General features: G+C 39.2%; 3 protein-coding genes across 3 annotated transcripts; 2 read left to right on the plus strand and 1 right to left on the minus strand.

Moving 5' to 3' along the window:
- Positions 1-880: 880 nt before the first annotated feature.
- On the minus strand, positions 881-12,752 carry apba2a (amyloid beta (A4) precursor protein-binding, family A, member 2a). The gene is made up of 13 exons (XM_036576113.1): positions 12,681-12,752; positions 12,356-12,515; positions 8,526-10,049; positions 6,406-6,483; positions 6,237-6,276; positions 5,876-6,021; positions 5,475-5,561; positions 4,494-4,679; positions 3,896-4,075; positions 3,233-3,445; positions 2,980-3,099; positions 1,767-1,907; positions 881-1,646 (listed from the first exon to the last, which is right to left on the minus strand). Exons 3-13 carry the CDS (start codon positions 10,005-10,007, stop codon positions 1,575-1,577), a joined length of 2,745 nt encoding a protein of 914 aa, XP_036432006.1. The 5' UTR covers positions 10,008-10,049; positions 12,356-12,515; positions 12,681-12,752; the 3' UTR covers positions 881-1,574.
- Positions 12,753-13,905: 1,153 nt separating this feature from the next.
- On the plus strand, positions 13,906-20,527 carry eif3ja (eukaryotic translation initiation factor 3, subunit Ja). Its single transcript, XM_036576120.1, has 8 exons — positions 13,906-13,966; positions 14,101-14,192; positions 16,323-16,377; positions 16,461-16,558; positions 17,318-17,432; positions 17,590-17,754; positions 17,860-17,933; positions 19,285-20,527. The coding sequence occupies exons 1-8, from the start codon at positions 13,945-13,947 to the stop codon at positions 19,414-19,416; spliced, it is 753 nt and encodes a 250-aa protein (XP_036432013.1). The 5' UTR covers positions 13,906-13,944; the 3' UTR covers positions 19,417-20,527.
- Positions 20,528-21,114: 587 nt separating this feature from the next.
- si:ch73-330k17.3 (IGFBP domain-containing protein) lies at positions 21,115-23,273 on the plus strand. Its single transcript, XM_036576121.1, has 4 exons — positions 21,115-21,592; positions 22,453-22,540; positions 22,735-22,930; positions 23,021-23,273. Exons 1-4 carry the CDS (start codon positions 21,244-21,246, stop codon positions 23,078-23,080), a joined length of 693 nt encoding a protein of 230 aa, XP_036432014.1. The 5' UTR covers positions 21,115-21,243; the 3' UTR covers positions 23,081-23,273.
- Positions 23,274-23,652: the final 379 nt, after the last annotated feature.

Consider the following 23,652-nt stretch of genomic DNA (forward strand, 5'->3'; position numbering starts at 1 on the left):
AAACATTTTTTCAGTCTGCCTGTGAATTCTGATCTGTGTAAATATGTAAATACATATTCTTGAGTTTAAAAAAGCATAAGTAAATATATATATATGAAATGTATTGTTTACAAACAATAAAGAAATAAAACCCATGTATTTTTTTCAGTATTGTTCCAATGACAGAGATACACATCCAATTGCTTCTATTACTTTGTTTTATAACATAGTTAATAATACTGTCATAGTATTATTACTGAATGTAGATTTAAAAGCCACCAGTTGTGTTAAATGATCATATTTGTCTCTACATCAATATGATCAAAGAAAATTGTTTGAAATAAAAAAATCATACTACACGTTTTTCCAGATATTCTGCTCTTTTTAGTGAATACTGGAGCATACAGTAAAGGAACATGGCAGTGCACCCATGTTTAGCGGTACTTGATTCAAAACTGCTTTTAGTGTCCTTTTCCAATGAAAGTTGTAAAATAATGGTAATACTACAAGTACGGTTATTATGGTAAAGTGGTAGTGTGCCAATATCTGCACTCAAAGGCCAAGTTAGTTTAGTAGGTGAAGTCACTACAAAGTCCCAGCGTATTTGAGTCATCAGACAATACACCATAATCACTAATATGTTTTATAATCAGAATGTGGCATTGTTATCTTTGGAATTCAGCATATTCCACCCAAATGATGAGCATCATTAAATGAGTTAAGAGTTAAAAACTGAGCTTGAATAATACAATTCTTGACAATAGCTGATGAACCTGCATAGATATCTAGCCCCTATCATTACAAACCAGCTGATAAACAGTAAATATACAGCCCAACCAGGAATACTATGTACATCATTAAAAAATAAATGCCAATATCTGCATTGTTTTAATAAAAAAATAATCATGTGTGGCAGAGCAAGGGGCTGAACTGCAAGCTCAATGGGCGGAACAAAACATTTACTAGGCCTGACAAGCTAGACAGACTAGTTGGTTTATTGGTAGCTCCAGAACACCAATGACGGTCATGCACTGGTCATGCACTCATTGCCTCTTAAGCTTAGAAAAAAAAGTCTGTTGACATCAACTTGGTGATGAAAAACTACAAATCAGAACAGAGAATGAGAAGACTGGTATTGCTTATGTTTGCAATTATCCTTTAGTTCCCTTAGTTTAAGACTGATTGGCCTGGCTAGGCTTCTTTTCAGTCTGATGCTTATTGTTTCCAATAAAGCTCTTGCCTACCTATTCTCTGTAAACCCTGCTCAACTACGAGAATGAATTATTAGCTTTTCCTAGTGCTTTCTTTTTTCTTTCAATGATGGAAGCATACATTCTGCACATGCAGTGAACAGCCTGATGAAATATGACTTAGCTCTGATATTTCCCTACTTCACTGAGTGATGCTGACTTGATAAGTTATTAGATTTGAAAGGTTCACATCAAGGTTGCTCTGTTTATAAGCCTGGGTGGATACATACAGAACCAGCACAAACAGAACATTAAGACTTTGGAGAAAATATGAAGCACTGTTTTTTTTTTTCTTGCACAACCAGGACAGAGCACCACAGAGCTTCCAGAGCACCAGAACTGCCACTAGATGTACATCGGTGTCTCCTGTCCAGTCAGCAGCCTGAACATCACAGCTGGCATGGTTTTCATATGAATCTGTTACAATACCAAACAGGGTCATGAATCCCATGTAACTCAATATAAATATAAAAGTCTTGTTTAAATAAGGCAGATCCACATATGCATGCTGATTCTAGTCCAAAATAAACCACTCACCTCTCCAACAGACACTGATAGGGCATGGACAATTTTCTCATGTGCCATGGCAACCACACTCTGTCCATTAATCTCAATTATTCTGTGGCCCACACGCACTCCACCCCGTTCTGCTATTCCACCTCGCATCAGACTACAAATCTAGAAGGAAAAGGATTCATTTACTCCAGTAAATACAGCAAAACGAATCCGGGGTGATTTGAGACATACATATATAACACATCAGGGTCTTTTTACAATCTTCTATCACCACAATTAAAGTGTCAGTTCAACAAAAAATCAGTTTTGTTAAAAAGGATAATGTAGCTAACAAGTACAAACATCAATTCCAAAAAAGTTGGGACAGTGCATGAAATACAAATAAAAACAGAAAGCAGTGAACAGAAAGTTGCAACAGTTTAAGACTAGAAATTGTGGAAAACATCTGAAACAGGTGATGCAATCATGCCTGGGTATAAAAGACGCATCCGAAAGGCTTAGACCTTTATGAGCAAAGACGGGTTCACAAAAAATGCATCAGCGAAAAATCCAACAGTTTAAGCATGATGTTCCTTAAGAATTTTAGTTATTTTACCCTATATGGTTTATAACATCATCAAAAAAATATCTGTGTGTAAACGTCAATTCCGAAATGTTCAGAAACGATGCCGACTTCTCTGTGCTCGAGCTCATCTGAAATGGACTGGTGCACAATGGAAATATGTATTGTGGTCTGATAAGTCAAAGTTTTAGAGAGTTTACAGAAATAGTGAAAGTCATGTTCACCAAGCCAAAGAAGAAAGGAATCATCCAGATTGTTACCAGCATCAAGTTCAAAAGAAACTTTTAGGAAAGTCCATGCTTATTTAAACATGACAACACCAAGCCATTTTCTGCATATTACAATAGTATGGCTTTGTAATTACAAAGCGCAGTTGCTAGACTGGCCTGCCTGCAGTCCAGAACTCCCATTGAAAACGTGTGCCACATTATAAAATGCATGAAACAACAACAAAGCCCACATATGGTTTCACAGATGAAGACATGTATAATGGAAGAAAGGAAAAAAAAATTGCTTTTGGAAATGATGTTTGTAATGGTTGCTTATGCTACACTAAAAAGCATTGGGCAAATTCAAAACTACAGAAGCAAACTTGTCTTGTCTGAATTACTACATTTTGTAAATTTGTAAATTGTGTAATTTGTGCAAAGTTTCAGTGTAAAAGGTACTCACTATGCCATTCTGCACACTGAAGCCTAGCTGGTACTGCAGGTCTGGTCTCTTTATAAGCACAGTGGTGACAGGGGGGCAGCTTACTACGCTCAGCTTTACCTGTACCTGACTCTTCAGTCCCTGGAATGAACACACACACTAGATTATCTACAAGAGTGCTCACCTTCCATGATATTACAGACTCCAGATATACGTTCAGAGCTGATATAACAGTGTGTATAAAGCACTATGAATTCAAGGGATGCATACAAACCTTAATGATGCCTTGGCAGGTAGCCAGGGGTAAGCCCACCAGGCTTGTGTCGTTGACGGCCATAATTTGATCCCCCACATTGAGCTTCCCAGAGCGGGCAGCAGGCCCACTGTTCAGCATGCAAGCCAGGATGACTGTGGGCAGGATAGAGCCCCAGCCAGACTCGACTATAACTACACCTAGAATCTCCCCTTTCTGCTTCTCCAGGAGCAGCTACAGAGGCAGACCGGGGTCAGTGGGAGGGAACACCAGAGGGAAAGAGGGAGACAGTTGTATAGTATAAATCAAATTATATGTGAAAAGAGAAGAGAGCAACATGAATAAATGCTGAACGTACATATAGCAAAATAAATCATGTTGTCACTGTCCAAAACGTAATTTTTTCAAAAGATGGCAAAAATGTTCTCAACTTTAGATTTAAGTTAATGTAAAGAGATTTAATTCCAAGTAATTTGAGGCATTTCTGTCAGTCCATTCATCATGAAACTGTCACACAATGGAAAGGACAGCCGATGTGTTAAAATGACAGAGGAAAAAGAAAATGGGGATCCTTTTTGGGTGGACAGTGACAATAAAATACTTTGACTTACATGCTTTGATAAAAAAATACACTGATGACAGAATAGTGTTTGAGTAGCACTGATACTCCAAGACTTCCCATACCTCTTTACAGTTTTCTGAGTTGGAGAAGTGGATGAGGTCATCATTGTACATTTCTTGTGTACTAAGAATATCACTATAGTCTTTCTGACTAAGATCTTTAGGGTTGATCCCATTTGCTCGCAGGAATTCTTGGTAGGCCATGCTAAACGCCTGACCAATGGACTGTGCAATGAGCTGGGCCTGAGGAGAGGGAGAGGAGGGGATGGTGGGTGCTCAGCAGAGAGGAGAAGAGGATACTTAAATGTAACACACACAAAGTGAGAGGGAGTGCTCAGCTTAAGACAAAACAGTGGAAGAAAGATAAGTCATAAGCAGTTACACAAGTGTACAATCTTCAAGTCACTGTCCCTGTTGAACTGAGCTAGTCTGAGGTCAGACACGGTAAAATTACAAGGATTAGTTGTAATTACCTAAGATGAGAAAAAGGTTTTTAAGCTGATTTGTGGCTAGATTTGGCATTTACCAATGGAGACATGGTCTTATATGACCACGATAAGCAACTTACACAGTAAATAAATTACAATCCAATTTCACTGTGAAAATTACAAGATATCTAATATATCAACAAAACTGGAATCAGACCATAGTGTTAACTTACATCTTCAGACTCAAAAACATAACAGATCATTCGGTACTGTTTCCTGCCCTCTGCGGCATTGAGGCCGGTGTCAGTACAATCCAGAGAGGCAGAGTGAGACATTCGTCTACGGGCCATCAGAACCACCACACTCCCAATGTCTGCAATGTAGGAGATGGTGCGGAGAGCGTTGTCCATCATCGTCTCCTGCATCCAAAAATTTACAGTAGCATTTAATTTTTAAGAAATACTGCTAAAAAACCAAATTAATTTAAGAAATTAATTACTAAATAGTGGCATAATGGGGTATTAGAGGTAAAAATGGTGATCAGATTTTTATGACTTAACAAGCTGTAAACAATTATAACAATATTTAATAAAATTCGCCTTAAGTTTTTGGGGCCAAAATAAAATTGGAAAGCTTTATTTATATATATCCTGAAATGCTGTACATCCATTTGTGACATTTTTGGATATAACAAGTTTTTGCCCATATTAATTCTAATACGTAAATATATGAAGAGTTTCATTCATAAACGCTATGTATCTGTTTGTAATAATTTTGAATATAATTTTTGAATGGAACAACAGCTTATATTAGAATGGAAAACACGTTTGTATTTCTCGGACAAAGGCAATATTAATCATAATACAGACTTGATATGTTATTTTTTGTTATTTTCTTGCTCCCAAAAACATATACCATGAAAAAAAGAAAATTCTTGAAAGTGGTCTTTAATGCATTTTGGGACAAACACTTGAGCAACACTGAAATGTACTTTTTTGGGTATGATTTTATTTTCTATCTGCCATATTAATGATTCACTGAATGCTTTGCTAAATAACTATATTCAAATCACTGTAAAGTCAGAGACACCACTATGACACCCCTATGAGACACTAATTTTTGTAATTCACATCCTATGTTACACTCTTCTGTGTGTCTACATGACAACTCTTGTCATAATGTGACAAACAAAAAAGAGACAGTGAACAGTTAACCTGTGTGTCAGCATTGAGCACTTTGATGGCTTTTGTTGAAATGAAGAGGTCAACCTCGGTCAGACTCTGGCTCTCTCCATCCAGACACTAAAACACACAGCAGAAGAGTTACAGCTACATCTAGTGGACTGAGCAGACATTTTTGACAGCTATCCATCATTTTGACAACCTACCCAGAAAACAACCACAAGCACAAAAGTAACAGTGTTGATAGCTGCCACTGGAACCAAAGGGTTACAAGATCAACATGTATAATTTCTGTTTAATGTTTAATGACTAATGAAGGAATACACACGTTTGTATGTATGTATTTAAAAATCTGGACACCGATCTAAATCTTTTTTAGCTGTTCACTGAATCATTTCTTGAAGCCCTTATGTTATTTGAGTCCTCTCAAGTACCTTAACTCTGTCCACAGCCTCCTGAGCTTGCATCATGCGCACGCTCTTAGACGGGTTTCTGTCTGACAGGAGCTGGGTGGAGCCGAGGTAGTTTGCAGCAAAAATGATCCCGTCAATGAGATCTTCTGGTTCACACGGACCTGGAACTGAGTGAGAGGCACAAAGATCAGAATAAAGACATTTGTTTCATAAGAATTCATAAGAAAAAAAAATAATACTGGGCGTATAAAGCGGTCATTTCAAACCAATTAAAATGTTTAGAATCTACACTGTGTTACAGCGTTTTTTTTTTGCTAATACGTTCACTTGTTAACTTTCACCATACATGTCATCTTTCACAGGAAGACTGATAAAAGCTTACCATCCACAAAGCTTGGAAAGGAGGGATTTCTCTTTCCTTGCTGAAAAGCAAAGAACATCATTTAGGTTGCAGATTCACACTGACTTCAAATTTTGCATGATGGTGGATTTCAGTAACAGAAGCAAAAGCTTGGCTCTTGGTGATTCCTAGTATACAGCTAGTTTCTCACCTGAGGGAGGTTATGGTTGCTTGTTGCTGTGCTAGATCCAGAGCTCACTGTACAGTGCTGAGGGCTGCTCTGAGAGATCTGAAAATGTCCAAAAAATTATAATATGACTGAAATTGAAATTGAGCGGTTTTATTCCATAGCGTCTCCTGAACACAAATTTGAGTATTAATAAGAAGGTGCTCTAGTTATGTGAAGGTTCAACATGTCAAGACACCTTTTTCCCCCACATATGCTCTCTGAAAAAAATGGTACTAAACTGTCAGTGGGGTGGTACCCTCAAGGGTACGCGTCAGTATCGTTAGAACAAGAACATAATTTTTAAAGTTGCATGGACTCCACACACCCTGTCTTGTCTCCAGGCTTTTTACTTTATTCGGTTTTAAAACAAATGCATACCTTCCCCCTGGAAAAAAAAATTAAGGTACACAATTGGACCTTAAAACCACGGTTGTACCTTTGAGGGAACATTTACGTTGTGTGTACGTTGATGAATGAAAACTGTACCTACGATTTTCAAAGCGAAAGTAAGTTCACATCCCCTACAACAGATACACTTCTGCACGTTTTAACACAAAATTACTCTTTCTTTTCTGAATTTAACAAATTGGGAAATTAAAAAAAAAAAACAAAACTGACCTGTCCAAAAGTTACAGCACATTTTATATTTATGATTTAATTTTTTCCAATATGTTAAACTCAGCAAATCAACAGAATATATGCACTAAAATTTGCAGGATATATTTATGGGTGTCCCCTGTAGAGAATGTATTTTTACTCACACTGTCAGAAAAAAAGTACTATGCAAGTACATTTTTGATTCATCAAGATCATTGTCCAGGTATCCTGAAAGGAACAGCAATAGTTTTATGGTCCAACTGTGTACTTTAATTAAGTTTTAATTCCCAAGGAAAAGGTACAGATTTATACCTTTTAATAATGTAATGTTTTAAAACAGGACAATAAAATATAAAGGCTGGAGACGGGATGGGGTGTGTGGTCTCAATACTGCTTTAAAGAGTAATTTGAATGGAATATGGTACAATTATGTTCCCTAACTAGAAGTACTGAAGACGTACCCTTGAAGCTACCACCCCAGTGACCTTTTATCTTATTTCACAAGGAGTGTTCAACCTTTTGCATACAACTATATACTGTCATGTATACTTGTGTTTGGTGCTACTACAAGTGTATTAGGCACAACAGTGTGGCTGGAGTTTTGAAAAACCTCAATGTCACTGCTGGGCTGGAACAGTCTGCCATCCAAAACAATTCCAGCCAGCAGTGGTCCTTGACCACAAACTGACCACTGATGAAGGCCTAGAGGATGACTAACACAAATGGTGCCTGGAAAAAGATGAGCTATAGTCTCTAGGTGCAACCCAGTGTTTAAAAAACCCCAGCAACACAGCTGTGTCTTGCTGAGTGTGGTCCACCATCCAAATAAGATCTGGCCAGCAGTGGTCTTATATGGTCCCTTCCATTAACGGGAGGAGTAGAGGGGGCTGATAAATTGTGCAGGAAGAGATGAGCCACAGTCAGTTAACGTAAACCTACAAAGTTCAACCATATAGTAGGTGTTTCTGAAAAAACGGCCAGTGTTTGTACCAGGTACAAGGTAGGGGACCTAACAAACTCATATAGGAACCAATAGGGGGGTAACAATTCACAAAATTCTTAATTTGGTTCGATAGTATCTCCATCTGATTTTTCAATACAGCAAAAAAATGTCATGCTTGAAAATATGCCTTATGTTAATGGTTCCAATGTCAGTTTATTACAGCATTCAACATAATAAAGTTAAATATTTTATAATAATGTGCTAGCCAAAAGCTAATATATGTGATTACGAGGAGGGTGCTTTCCTTCCTGCTCTCAATTTTGAGGTAAAGAGGAAGCAATATTTTCAGAGTAGTGGGCTTGCTTGTTCAATTTGTCTTTATATTTCTTTCAATATAATCAGTATTAAATTAAATACTTTATCTGCTCCTGTCTGTTGAATGTAGTGCTCCCTACCTGTATGTACTGAATTGAGAGGCTTGTATTGAATAATACATACAACATGACTCTCTTAGGAACCAGGCATGCATTGATGCAAAGTCCTTTATTAACTGGGCTGTTACCTGGCCCTGACTCGACCTCCGTTCCTCTTCTTTAGTAGCATTCACCTGGCCCTTTTGCAGTTGTGGGTCTGGAGGCTGCACAGCTGTGTTAGGCGCCCTTGGTTTGCTGTCCTTCTTCTGTGATGACAGCAATGAAGCTTTGGAACTGTCTGGAGCCGCCCTCTTGTCACATGATTGCTCAGCTACAGCCATGTCTGTCCCCATGCTCTGAGGTCTTACTTTCAGTTTCGCCCTCACTCCATTAACGATCTGGTCCACGTCCCCTTCAGCATCCACTGCTGGTTGTCTATCCCTCCTGGTCTTTGCTCTATAATTACTGTGAGGGCGCCCCTGTCCTCTGCCTATACTCGCCTCTGGACAGTCACTGTCTTCATGTGAATGCCTGGCTTCTTTTTCCTCTCTGCCAAGTTCTCTGCATGTATGTCTCTTTCTTCGATCTCCTCTGTTCTCAGGATCTTTGCATTTTGTAGTTCCACTACCGCTTGGGCAATTTCTGCCACCACGGTCTTCCTTCCAAGCCTGCTCTCCTTTGAATCTGGACCCTTTTCTTGAGTTTCTTTCTGACCTGCCCACTTGACTTGGATTGTCAGCCCTTTGGCCACTAAATGAAGCCTGGGTGTCACCTCTACAGGTCTCTGGCAGTCTTTTGTCTCCTGTGTAATTATGAGCTAAAGCTTCTCCTTCTCTGCTTCTGTCTTGAGTGTAACTTGGCTGTTGAGGAAGGTTTCTATTGTCCTCTGAAAGATCAGAAGGTCTTTTTGGGAGAATTTCATCCTGATCTTCCTCTGCCTTCTCTCCTCCATAAATAAAATATTTATCATCTTCTTCGTCCTCCTCCTCCTCCTCCTCTTCCTCATCATCTTCAACCTCCTCTGCCTCTTCTTCTTCATCTTCTTCATCCTCAGCCATGGGGGCTTGGATGAAAGTTGTCTCTGTGATGGGCTCAGGGCGTTTGTAGACCAGCTGTTCTTTGCCTTGCTGCAGCACTTCATAGAAACCCTCAGTCTGTGCCCAGACTTCCACTGGCATTCGTCCACCATCTGGTTCTCTGGAAGTGCTGGGTCTATCGCTGCTATCGGCGCCTTCATGACAGTCCATTCCCTCCATATAGCTCTCATCCTCAGGGCAACAATGAACGTAGTAGGTCATTCCATCTGCATCAGTATGCAGCTCCTCATCTTCCTCATAGTCCTGTTCCTCTTCCTCCTCGGATCCTACATTATCATATTCAGACAGTGAGTCTTCCATGCTGTCAGGCTGAATTGGGCTATCACCACGGATGGAATCCTCCCCAGAGACAGAGCCATCGCTGGGGCAGAAGCTGTCTGGGATAGGGGTGCTTGACTGGCTCTCGATGGTGCTGCTGGGAGGTTCCTCAGAGTCTTCTCTGCCTCTGGAGTGTTTCCCACTCTGCTCTGGTGCAGGTGGAGGATCAGTCTCAGTCACACTGGCCCTGAGAGCCTGGCCTCGCCTGAGAGCCATGATTGGTTCCAGTAAGCCTACACCAGTGAAACTCCTTTAGAGCTGTAAAACAACCCATACTACAATAATGAAATCATAAACAAAACAGTTGGGTGTGTCAGGACAGTAACACTGTAGGAAACTGAAAAATCCAGTAATATTTAAAGTTTACTGTGCACCTTGGCCAGGTTGAAATGAGCAAAACTAGACATTTGGCTACATTAATAATAAGTGTTTGAGGTATTTTCAATGAAATCAGTATGTGGCTCATTTCCTCAGCCTGGGATGGCACCAAGAGCTTGAACTTGCAATAAAAGCTACTTTGTTACTTTAGGTGGTGATGTAGGCCTATGCCTTTTACTCACTAGAAGGGGATGGAGAAGTAGTCTAGCCATTCCTTTGCAACAGCACACCGGCTTGACCACTAGCCAGCTAGCAAATTTGTGTGCAGAAATTATGTAGATTATAAAAGGCTGTGAGTTTAAGAAAAAGATCTCAGAACAGGAAAAATGCCAGACATCCTCTTTGGTGTGGAATTGGTTCAGTTTTCTGAAATCAGACATAACAGAGAACAGCCACAAACTCTCCAATTTCTTCAAGGTTCAAATTACTGTTCATTTAAAATTGAGCCTTTGAAATGCATATAATAATATAATTGAAAATACAATTAAATTATATGGAAAAATAAATTATGAAATGATTATTGGCCAACTTGCTCATCTCTACATGCACCTACAATGTTTTCTGGCATCGCTATCTGGTTCCTGAAATTGATGAACATCCCCAGAGAGACTAATCTTTACCCAAACCCAACCATGAACCCCAGAGAGTCCAGAGGAAAGGTCAGCACAATTCAGCACTGTGTCTCAGCAGGAAAGGTGTACATGCTGATATTTCTGTAGACTACAGTGATTTCTCCCTTGTGATGAGAGGCATTGGATTCCCACAGGGGCCAATAAGGATTTACTGCAGAACGCTTCCCCGTAGTTTACTTTGTAGCTATTCCTTTGTAGAACAAAGGAGTGATTTTTTTTTCATCTGTGTACTGTATGACACAGTTTCTTACAAATTGGAGACAGCCGTCTTCATGAGAGAAACCACAGGAATAAATGAATAATCTGGAATTTCCATCCATTATAGATTCCACACACTACTCAATACACAAAATGATGCCATCTCGCACTATTTTATTGCACTTTTTTTAAAAAACATAAATCTCATCATAAGGCAGTCAAAGCTCTTGCAGAAAAATATCATTGCTGTTGATATTTGAAAAGCAGAGCAGTGATTTTTTTTATAATTTTATGGTGGACTTAAATATTTTGTTAAGCTAAAAGAACTGATAAAGGCTGCATTTCTAGAACTACAGTCATTCCTGTTTGTCTTTGGGTAGTGATTGGTGTTTCATCCAAAATCAGAACATAGCACACACCTGCTAGTATTTTCAGGACTTTCATTACAGAATTACCTTATGTACCTTTTTGTTATGGAAGTGATGGCAATAAAAACACATCACAAATCCCACAAATGAAGACTGTAAATGTACACTGTATCAGGGATTTTGCATTTCCGAGGTAAAAGTATAGGACTGCTGTTCTGCAGGGAGTTGCTGTCTCATCTAAATGCAAATGCTTGTTTTTTTTGCAGGACACTTCGCCTATATAGCTGATGAGTGGGCTGTTTAAAGTAACACCAGTGACTAGGTGCAATTAACGCCATAAAAGGTCTCATAATGATTTGCAATAGTCCTGCTTCATCCAGGACAACTGAAGAGCAGACAGTACAAGGATTTTAAACAAAGGAGTTGAACTGCCTGCTTGCTTCATGTAATCAAACCAAAAACACTGTAGTGTTTACAGGCTGTCAACTCGCTTCTTTGAGCACTGATTTATTGCAGCACCCACTGAGGCAGAGCTTCTTCTTAAATAACCCTCTTTCCATTCACATACACAAATGAGACACAATCAGCAATTTCAGCATTAAACTCCTCCAATGCAAGGAAGGAAAAAACTGCTGAGGCTACTCTTTTATCTTACATGCATTCATTTCAATTAGTCCAAACATCTGATGTCACTACAACGTCAAAACATCCAGAGCACAGAGCATTTAACACAGGATTAAGATCTGTGGAGAGATTTAGGATCTCCAGTTCTCCATGTAAGGGTGATGCTAGATACCATGTCCAGGTCTTCTCCTGCTCCACGTTAAATACATTAGAACATCTCTTCTGCCGCAATCAGCCCCAGTTCTCTGGTGTTAAATGCGCGCCCATTGATTGCATTCATTCTGAGAACATGACTAACGCGCTGCAATTACAGGCTGCCGTTCATTTACACAGAGAGAAACAGAGCTCTGAAAAACAGGCTTACCAGAGGCGGGTTAGTTCTCTGATTGCTTAGACATCTGCGAGCATTGTGGATGTGGGAGAGACAGAGAGAGGCGCAGGAACGTGGACACACTCTCTCACACACACACAGGGACACATACACACACTCACACACCCTCAGCATCCCGGGACAGAGGCAGTGCCTTAAAGAGACAGAGACAGAAAGAAAACCAGTCCTCAACGCAGGCAGTTATTTGTCTGTTATGAAATGTTATGGCTGCAGTAATCAGCTGTAGTGCTGCTGTTTTTTTTTTCTAAAACGTAAATCAATTACAAAGAATCGTCAATCAACTCAGACTGCTTCTTACTTCAGTCTGCATCCCGCAGGCAGAGGGTGATTATTGATGTCTGTCTCTGACCGCACGCCTCTCTCAGCTATCACTGCAGAGAGGAGTGATGAAGCCAGCAGCCACAAACACGCCACTGAGAGCCGAAACAAAGAGTTGGGGTTCAAAATAAAAGTTAAGGGAGCGTTTTAACTTCGCATAAGAACAACTGTCTCGAGATCTTTTACACTTTTGGCTATGTAAACTCACTGACCACTTTATTCAGTGGGAATGGTTCTCCAGAATAATTTGCTGCCTGCTCAGTAGTGGTCCTGTGTGGGTCCTACCCTGATATAATAATAATAAAAAAAAAACAGCACAGACCAGCAAAACCAGCATTGTTGTGTCTGGTATGGCTGACCATGCTGGGTGACCAGGTAGACCAGCACCAGACCAGCATAAATCAGCTTAGACCGCCATGGAATTCATGCTGGTCTGTGTTGTTGTTTCATGTTTGTTTGTTTTTAACAGGGTAACCACTGGCAAAAATGTAAAGAATGGCTAACAAATTATGCAGAGAAATAGATGGTCTTTAATCTGTAATTGTAGAGCTACAAAATGCACTGTTAAGGATAAGATGACCTGATGAAATGGATAATGAAGTGTAAATACAAGGTAGGCCTAAATAAGGAAGCGGCTAGTGAGTAGTGAGTGTGTAGTAAATGGGCGAAAAATAAACCAGTACAGCCACATTAAAAAAATACTATCACAAACTATTAATACAAAGATTTTTATTCAGTGTTTCACACCCTGCATTACACTAAATCCAGTGAAACAGGCCTAATTATACTCTCTTTTCAATGAGTCGTGAAATTATGACCAGTGTTTTTTAAGTGAGAAAAATGATTTGGCACTCAGTACCAGCAATGACATCATCACGCATGGGTAGAAAATGCTCCACCATAATATATGTATGATATTATCACACTGAAATCATAACAGATTCCCAAAATAGGCCTGTAAGTGGAAAGTTTCTGAGCTAGAGTGAAGAAATGTGTGAATACCGTCTCTCAAACATAACCACCTTAGAATTATTGGCTATGGAGTGATGGCTATTCACGCACATAATATGAGAGTTAAAATACGAAAGAATATGCATTAAACAGCAACAAAATCGCTTATGTAAAATTATTATTATTATTATTATTATTATTATTATTAACAACTTTGATTTTGAAGCGTGAGCGGAGTGAATGACTCTTAATGTAGTTCGCTTCACTCTATCCGTCTCAGTGGTCCTTACAAGATGGCGGAGGCCGATTCTTGGGGTGAGGGTCTGAGTGAGGAGTCAGATCATCTGTTCACGCTGTGTGTTGTGTGTTCACTCGGGAGATGTGCTGATCTGCTTGGTTTAAACTGTAGCCGATGTGACGCAGCGCTCTCTCTCTGTTCTGTGTCCTAGACGCTGACAGCTTCGAGCCGGAGGAGCCGCTCTCTCAGGCGGCGGCGGGTCGTGATAAATGGGAGGGCGAGGATGAGGATGAAGATGTGAAAGTTAGTAACTTCTCTGGCTGGTGGTCGTTTCCCCCCTCAGTTAAAGCTCGTTTTTCTTCTGCTCGAGGTTGTTCTCCACGGAACGAGAGCCAGTAAAGCCCGCTGAGTCTCCGGGCGATTAGCCACCGTTAGCGGGGCAGCTAACCTAGCAGGCTGGAGGAGCCGATTAGCGGCTAACCGTTAACCGTTATAGCAGAATGATGGATGGCGAGCTCAGATAATGTTAATGACTACAGCTGCGCCCAAAACCACATGACTACTGCTATACCACTCATACTACACTGATGAATGGGCCTCTTTTGGTGGTGTACAGTTTCTGTCTGTTTAATGTGGTAGTTTGCGGTTTTGGACGCAGCCTATGTTAAAGTTACTGAGTAAAATTTACTTTCTGTATGACGACTGTGGCCTGAACAGGGATTCCGCTGAATTTTCAAAATTTTCTGTATAATTCAGTCGCTGAGATGTAAACAAAACGAGTCCGGGTGGTTTGATGTGAAATGATTAATTGTAGAGGACGTTACAGACTCAGATTTCTTATAGTGGTGATCATAGGAACCGGGGGTCACCATGTCTACAATTCAAATATAGACATTTTATTTACTATCCTACACGTGTTGTTTATACGTGAAGTCGATGATGATGTCGCCTCACAACAGCAATGTACAGCTCCACCATGAATGGCTTTTAAAATGTACATTTTAGGCCAATTTCTTACCTCAGAGCTTAAGTAAAATGATGTCTCGGACAGCAGGCAGCATATTCATAACTGTATAATGTAGTGACTTTCTGCGAGGGAGCTTTTAGAGGCGCTGAATTCTTCAGACGTTTGATCCCAGTCACCACCAGTGTGAACAGTTCGACTCTTCGTTTCTGTAGAATGGAGCATTTCACACCGAACAACTCATAATGACTTTGTTTATATTTTAACTGTTCAGTGATATACAAATTTCAGTAGAAATCAGTAGAGTTTCCCTTTAAAGTATGTCTGGGTCAGGAATTTGTGTTGTTAGTGGTACTAGTCACTGTTAGATGAATTAGTGCTATTCAACATTAATCCTTAACAGAATTTAAAGGGGAATTACACAGATTTTTCAAAATTTCTACATAAATTAAATTGTTCAGTTTAAACAATTGTTCAGAGTGGGTTAGTGTGCAATGGTACGCTGTAGAGGAACTCTTTAACTCCTGGTTCTTTATAGTGGTGGTGACAGGAATCAGGGGTCACAGTGTCTACAACACAAACGTAAGCATTTTATTTACTATCCAAAATGACCAGTGAACCTACACGTCCTTCTAAGTTGTTAGATGTAATACTGATGCTGGTGAAAAAATTGGTAAGTCTGTTTTCTTTGGGTACTGTCTTTTTTAAGAACTCGCTGCATTTACCTTTCTGCCATGAAAGTCTCCTAAAAGTAAATTTACGTTTCAGGCTAAAATCTCAAAATTATCGTAGAGCGGTGTCTCAAGTACCTGGTGGCATAATTATAACCATTTCATATAACGACTTTCTATAAAGTAGCTTTTAGAGGCATTATATGCTTCAGACATCTGGTTCCCATCACCACCACTCTGAACAATTCTGACAATCCTGAGTTACTCCAAAACAGAGCATTTCGCATCAAACCACTCTGAATTACTTAATGTTCATCTCAACCATTATGCAGAATTTTTGAATTTAGCTTTTTAACTGGGTATTTATTATATTTTCAAAGGCTCTAGCTCAGTGCCTCCTTATCCTTTTTAGCATTTCCTTTACTCTAACACACCTGATCCAGTGGATCTAATTAACGAGTTAATAGTCTCTGATTGCCATGCTAGAACCGAGTACATACTAAACTATGCAGAGCAGTCTTATTCCAGCACCAGGACTGAGGACCACTGTACTAGCTAAAAAAGGTAGCATGCATAAGTAGAAGTCTTAAAATGTACAAGTTTGTTTTCAAAATATTTCCACAGACTGACTTGTTTGTTTGAAACGAGGTGATTTTATTTGTTGTAGTGAATGCTGAAGATGTGTTCCTGGAGAAACATTTACATTTATTTATTAAAGAAGAAAACATCTAAGCAAGTATGTGACCCAGTCCACTGTTATCCTGTGAAGACACATTTTTCATCTGTCTCCCTATCCAGGATAATTGGGATGATGAAGAAGAGGAAGAAGAAAAGGTGACAGAAACAAAAGCAGGTGAATGAAAGTTCCATGAGAAATGTTGTAATCGGATTTACTTTTATTTGTTTGATTCAGCTCAGACACTGTTTGTTATTCAGTCACAGTGGCAAAGCCTACAGAAAAGAAAAAACTTAGCGACAAAATCAAAGAGAAAGAGAGTTTACAAAGGAAAAGACAAGAAGAGCTTCGAAAGCAGGTGAGTGACTAGCACAGTGCCTCACGTCTTAATTCTGTTACATATTTATTGATGGGCTGTTTGTTTTGTGGGCTCGCAACTTGCTATCAAAGTTTTACACTGATCAGGTGGGGCCATGGTTTCGTTCCCTGCAGTGGGGCAGGTTTACACACAGTGGTCCAGTGTCGGCCCGCTGGTGATACGGTAAACATGCAAATTGGAAAGAGGAAAAAAAGGGGGCACATGTAGGTTTTCTAGCCATTGTTTAATAACATAGAATGTCAAATAAAGTACATTGGCACAAAGTAGTTATGAAATAAGATAAACGTTTTTACTTGCATCTTACCTGGTAAACAAAGCTATATATTTTTGTTCACTTTAGTTAAGTGTATTTTGTAGAGTTGTGAGTGACTAAGCTGTGATGCCTGTGCTTGTGTCTGTTAGGTAAGCACTTGAGAACCAGTCAGCCATATTTGTTTAGAGTTGTTAGAGTGTAGATGATCTAGGATATTTTTTTCTTAAAGTAATTTAAGAATACATGAGCAGAAAGGAGCTCATCCTAAATCATTAATCAGAGGCACACATTTCTAAGCATCGCAGAATAAGATTGCTGGTGGTGCAACAGGTCCAAATAATGTTGTTTGTTGGGACATAAAAGACCAAAATGTGACCTAAGATTTGTGTTCTTACTCTGAGAAATAAACTTTTACAAACATGCACTGATGAGTGGAACAGAAGATGTTTGCTGCTTTTAGTTGATAACTACTGTTTCTGTGGCAGTTAGAGGAACCAAAAGACAGCACAGAACTCACACCAGAGGAGGAGTTAGCAGAAAAACTTAGAGTGAAGAAGCTTCAGGAGGATTCAGACTTGGAACTAGCGAAAGATGCTTTTGGTAAGTCCTCTGCAGTGGAGCAGCAACATCCCAACAGCAACTGATTTCTTCATGACTTATTATTTGGAAGATGAGCAGATGCTAGTTAACCGCCTATTTCATATACTTATGAGGATTTACTGTTTTTTTTGTGTGTGTGTGTTTTTTTTCCCAATAGGCATTGTATCAAATAACGTAACAGGAATTGATGCCATGAGTCCTTCCTCCAAAGATGATTTCACTGAGTTTGAGCGGTTGCTGAAAGATAAAATAACTTCATATGAGAAGTCAATACACTATTCCAGCTTTTTAGAGTCACTCTTCAGAGACCTGTGTCTTTCATGTGAGTTCTAATTTCGTACAGTTTCATCATCACTGTGCATTATGATGAGATTACATGTTTTGTGTAATTATTGTTACAAATCACAATTTGTGAATTGTGTTACAGTGGAAGTTGAAGACTTGAAGAAAATTAACAACTCTCTCACAGTGTTACTCAGTGAGAAGCAGAGGCAAGAGAAGGTATGTTTGAACATTAATTTATCAAACTAAAGAGAGTACATTCGGTTAGTATTTGGATATTGTCATAGTGTTGTTTGGGCTCTGTCCTCCAATACAGTAAAATTAAGTTGAGGTTGGAGAGCATTTACATTTGCATTTGTTTAGAAGTTGTTAGATATCCATGCAATCTAAACTTGCTTAACAGTACATTTACATAAACAAGGACTTGTGGTACATACAGGACATACATATATGGTACATAGTCAAACGCAGCAAAAGACTGATGAAGAATAATGTGGGCAGTATTCTTCATCCAGTCATAAAATCTGATCACGTTGTCACTGGATACTTACTTGAGATGCATGGAAATACTTGTTATAAAAGGTCATATGTCTCACTGTCCACTTACAGTTAGATCACTAGAGATGTGTGTTTATACCAAATGTAATCAGGGCCTTTGTATATGTCAAGATAATGACTTTTTTCCCTCAAAAAATTGACTCATTAACTCAACACTGACTCATGTCAATTCTAACTTGTGGAAAAAGTAATTTTTTCAGGACTCCAAGACTAGGGTTGGTGACCACTGTCTTATGTGGTCCACACAGTATGTAGATGGATTCTGCACTTTAAAGCAGCACTATATAAGATTTTTAATCGTAATTGTGAAAAATTAAAAGAAGTAGCATTACTGAGTCAGGAGAACAAAAAAAACGCTAAAATTTGGTGTCCATGTGCTGCTGTAAGTCTCCCTGTAAAGCCTGAAATAATTATTTAAAAGTCAGAGGTGTGGAGTCGGATTTTGCCAGAGTTTTTCAGGTCACGTCATATTAACGCCACACGCACAGACTCAAAAAGACTTCCAGCTCGATGTTTAGGTCTCAAATTAAGATATGATGACTGATGAAGATATGATGACAATGGTAGATAGTTCTTTTACATTCTCAGAAGACAAGTCTTTCACCAAGTTTTGACTGAGTTTTCTTTAAATACTCTTTCAGTACACACACACACGGTCATCAGATTAATCTGAAGGGTTAATGAAGGGGTCTGAAGCACAGAGGTTTCCAAATCCCCAAATCCTACACAGTGTAGCTTAAACCTCAGTCATTTCATATTTAAGATTCAGAGCCCAAACAACAAAAATGTCACTATTCAGTTACCTAAAAGTTGTCACAACAAATTAAAAAGAACACCTACTAATTTTTCTCCACTCGTTAAAACAGACAGGGTCCAATTTTACCGCCTGAGTTTAATTTGGTTGTCATTAGAGGCGTCAAACTAAAATGTCAGTTTTCACTCATGTTTTCCCAGAATGTTACGTTGTCAGTCATTTGGTAGTTGCAATATTAGTTTTGTGTTGTTTTAACAGCAAAATAAAGGGAAGAAGAAAAAGAAAGGCGTTTTACCTGGAGGTGGATTAAAAGCCAAGATGAAGGATGATCTTGCTGACTATGGCGAGTTTGACGGAGGTTATGTACAAGACTATGAGGATTTTATGTGACCCCGGCTTAATAACCAATCACATTCCTTGATTGCTGAAACATACACCTTTACAGCATGACCTCTCCCTGCAGCCAGACCCACTTCCAGAGCCATGCTAGAAAACTGAACGTCATCCCATGTAACACATGCTAGCCTAAGCTTAAGTGGTATATTCTGAGAAAGATTTTTCTCTGGTTTATATTGACTGTAGGTCAGTCCAGTGCTTGCTGGGAAAAACAGTGATAATGAGGTAATGTTCTCTTTTAAAAGTCTCAGAAAGTAAAAAATGAAAACTGATAGATATGAACCAGCAGCTTCATTCGAGATTCTATAAAGGATTGACAGTATTACTGTTTGAAACTGCTACTACTTGGAAATAAATATGACGTTCTATGCAAATTTCATAACATGTCTATATGTCATGCATTTTGATTAGATTTGGGCCAGCATTTATGAGGAGGCTATATCCGACTGCTCACTGCTCTTGCTAAATAAGGCAAACTATAATGTATGTGATTGTCCTTTAAAGCAGTCACATGTACACCATCATTTTCATTTTTCTGTTTTTAGATGATAGTGTTATTGATTTGTTTAGATGCATTGAAACTAAAGAGTTGAGCGTAGTGTGCTGGATCTGATTTAAAAAATGTATTTTCACCTGCAAAGACAGAGCAGTTTAAGTATGCATTCCATGTGACTCACCGAACCAGAGTTAAGGAGCTATAATTTGCTGCATATTTAAAATATTCCATGCTGTAAGGTGCATTTCAAGTTTGCAAAGTAGTCCTCTGAATTTTAGCCGAGCTGATTTTGTGAAGATTATATTTGCAGTTTAACCGTTTTCTTTATGCTCAGTGTCGCTCATTTGATCGTAACCATGCAAGTGAGAATGATGTTATGTTACAAAGGAATTTAAGAATGTTAGTCTGGTTACTTTGCAAAGGACCAAGAGTCTTTAGATATATTCAGGTGGAACATGGAGTTTCCATTTTTTTAGATTTGCTTTATGGAGATTTAACATCAAAGCAAAACAGATTTGCTTTATGGAGATTTAACATCAGCAAAGCAAATAATAGGATTCTGCAGTGTTTTATAAAGATCTAATTTAATAAAAGTCCTCAAAAAGTAAACTTTTGTCCTCTCTTCAATGCATTTTGCACTCCAGAATACATGGACATTGTTGGACATTTAATGCAGTAATTCTGTCACAGTTAAGCTTAATTTCAGTGTTTGCAGCATTCTGCGACTTGATCTGTATGTTACTTTGTTCAGGATTTAAACACTATTGTAAGGACGTTACTGTCTGCAGTGGCTTTTGGATAACATTTTGCAATATTGTTTCATCACATGAACCATACAATGCGTCCAGGATAAACTTGTAACACTGGTCAAGGTGTTGACCTTCAAGACATCTGTGTCAGAGTTTTATGTTCCCTTATGAAAAGGCACACATGCACACGCTTCTCAGATAACCTGCCAATGTCCTAATCTTGTCCTTGTTAGAGGAGAGTGATAATCTTGATCGTTCACTGAATTGCCCCTCTCTATTGGTCATGTGACTTCCATGACAAAGGGTCTAGTCTTTTCCCTTCCAACTTATCTAAAAGTGCTCAAAAGGAAGAAATGAATTTCAAAAGAAAAAAAAAGAAAACAACAAAGAGATTGTAAAGATAAGACTTGGGGGATAATTAACAGTAAGAGCTTACTGTAATACTCCATCATCCATTGGCTGTTGGGGGGGTGGAGGTTTGCGAGTGAGTGTTTCTCAGATATGGGGAGCTTCATATAAAAGGAGGCGATGGTTCAGACCACCTCATGTCAACAGTCCTAAGTCATACGTCTTAAGATGAGTTTGTGTGTGTTGTGGATTTTGTTGGTGGTGGCTTGGGCGGTAATGAGTGTGGAGATGGCCAGTTTGGAGAGCAGCAGCCCTGGACCTCAGAGTATCCAGGCCTTACACTGTCCACCCTGTGAGCGCATCCACTGCTCACCCCGCAGAGCCCTGAAGCTCCAGTGTAAAGGTGGCGTCACCACAGGCGTATGTGGCTGCTGCCCCACATGTGCCAAACTAGCTGGTGAGAGCTGTGGAGGGACATGGGATTACCTGGGCAAGTGTGATGAAGGACTGGTGTGCATGTACCAGGACTCCAGTGATGGCAAACCAGAGGGAGAACGCACAGGCATCTGCAAGTCAGGTAATAGGTTTGCTCTTTGTTACTTTCATTGTGTAGAACCAGGCAGTGGACAGCTTCTGTAACCACAGAGAAAGCTGTATAATACATATGCAGTATATCTTATACTATACAGTGAGTTGCCACTTTATTAGGTACAAGTACATACACTCATTGGCCATTTTATCAGAAACACCATAGAGGTGCAATTTTCAGGTATGCAATTACTGACGATAGTGTACACTCGTTATCTACCAGCACGACATCCACTAATATACTACTACCATGTCACTGCTGTGGTGAGAATGGTCCACCAACCAAACAATACCCAGTCAGGTCCCTAAACATATTTTGCAGCAAATGATGGGCTACAGTCAGTAAACCTACATGGTGCACCAACATGGTAGGCATTTCTGATTATATAAAAAATGAGTGCATCAGGATTCATTCATATTCAATGTGAAAAGAGATGAGTTCCTTAGACCCTAAAGCTCTGTACTATTATAAAAATAATAAAAATTAATTGGCCTTCTAATCCATATAGTGATGAAATCAATAACCTTTCATATAGAATGGGGTTACAGAAGGCCCAGGGGGTCTGACTTGGCGTACCAACAAACTCCAGTAATCTGAAATTGATCTAATACACATCTATGCGGTAAGCCTCAGATAAGTTACAGTGGATATCGTCTGGCCACTCTTCTTTTACTGTAACCATATGCAGTTTTTGTTCTTCGCTCTATACTATACTTTTGAATGGGTCCTTTCAAGGCACACATGTTAACTGAAAATCATAATTAGACTTAGTAATGTTAATCTGTGATGTTCAGTGATGCAGTAATAGCAACTGATGAAGGATATTATGTGTTTGTGTGTCCATACAGTACTTGAAGTCCTCGAAAAGGACACGTGTCGTCCAGACTGCACATGGGAATTCTGTCAGGCGCATCCCAATGAAATATGCTCAGCCAGGTAACAGCATTCTAACCAACTGTATTGTATTTTTTATACTTAAAAATGTAGTCTTGACCAGAGGTTTTCTAAAACTGTTTTGTTCTATATACAAAATATTTTCCTAGAATCCACAGGTTTACAAATCAATTGCCATTTGTTTCCATAATAACCCCAAAAGGCTAATGTCAGGCTCACTGTGTTTGACATTGCAGGTCTGTGTCTCTGGAGAAGCGCGAATGCGGAGGTTTCTGTCAGCACACCACTTGTTCCAGCTGTTTGGTTCTGAGGCGTCCGCCATGTCCTCAGGCCTGCGCTCACACAGACCACGTCTGCCTCCATCGCTTTGGGAGGTGTGTGCACGGCCACCTGGAGGCACAGAAACCTGCAGTCTGCCACCAGAACCTACAGGTGAGTGAGCTTAAAACAGACCTCCAGCACTCCCTTTGCTTTTCTGACATTCACAAAATGAATTCTAATTTTGCTCATTTTGTCCAACAGAACAACAACGAGGGATACTTTGTGTGTTTGGCTCCTGCCTGCCCAGACACAGCAAACTGACACATCTGTGGAGGAACTGCTCCAAAACGATCCAAGCTAAAATGTAGCACATTTAAAGCAGCTATTTTTGATATATGAAATTTTGTAACCTTTCAATACTTGTTCTAAAAAACACTGCAGTTAAAGAGAATTGTTCTGTACAGTTGGAAGAAAAATGTTTGTGAAAGTTTTAGAATTAAATGGATTTCTACATAAATGGTTCCTAAAGTGTGATCTTTGTCATCCGTTTTGTTTGCAGACACAATGATGGTAATATGCTAATCTGTGCAAATTCACAGGGTTCAAATCATTAGGAGCGCACTAGAAAACTGTGAAATAAAAATGATGAAATGCAGATGTGTCCAGAATGATGAACACAGATGATTCAAAAATGGCTAAGAAAGCTGTAAATATCAGGAATGAAGTTATAAAAAAATTAACATCCAAAAAAATCAAAAGTAGAGATCAAAACTTGAGGCACATAACTTGACAAAAACAACAACAATAAAACAACTATATAGATAACAACAGTTCATTTATCATTTAATACCTTCTCTGATCACAGAATCCCTGAAATATTGGAAAGAAACCAT

The sequence above is a fragment of the Colossoma macropomum genome, unplaced genomic scaffold (genome assembly GCF_904425465.1).
Source record: "Colossoma macropomum unplaced genomic scaffold, Colossoma_macropomum, whole genome shotgun sequence".
NCBI classification, from domain to species: domain Eukaryota; kingdom Metazoa; phylum Chordata; class Actinopteri; order Characiformes; family Serrasalmidae; genus Colossoma; species Colossoma macropomum.

Excerpts from the sequence above, each read along its gene's own strand:
- apba2a (XM_036576113.1), bottom strand. The coding sequence starts at position 10,007 with ATGGCTCTCAGGCGAGGCCAGGCTCTCAGGGCCAGTGTGACTGAGACT. Across the intron at positions 3,446-3,895 it reads ACTCAGAAAACTGTAAAGAG|CTGCTCCTGGAGAAGCAGAA; the intron begins GTATGGGAAGTC and ends CTGCCTCTGTAG. Across the intron at positions 3,100-3,232 it reads CCTGCCAAGGCATCATTAAG|GGACTGAAGAGTCAGGTACA; the intron begins GTTTGTATGCAT and ends TGTTCATTCCAG.
- eif3ja (XM_036576120.1), top strand. The coding sequence starts at position 13,945 with ATGGCGGAGGCCGATTCTTGGG. Across the intron at positions 16,559-17,317 it reads AAGAAGAGCTTCGAAAGCAG|TTAGAGGAACCAAAAGACAG; the intron begins GTGAGTGACTAG and ends TTTCTGTGGCAG. Across the intron at positions 17,433-17,589 it reads ACTAGCGAAAGATGCTTTTG|GCATTGTATCAAATAACGTA; the intron begins GTAAGTCCTCTG and ends TTTTCCCAATAG.
- si:ch73-330k17.3 (XM_036576121.1), top strand. The coding sequence starts at position 21,244 with ATGAGTTTGTGTGTGTTGTGGATTTTGTTGGTGGTGGCTTGGGCGGTA. Across the intron at positions 21,593-22,452 it reads CACAGGCATCTGCAAGTCAG|TACTTGAAGTCCTCGAAAAG; the intron begins GTAATAGGTTTG and ends GTGTCCATACAG. Across the intron at positions 22,541-22,734 it reads AATGAAATATGCTCAGCCAG|GTCTGTGTCTCTGGAGAAGC; the intron begins GTAACAGCATTC and ends TTGACATTGCAG.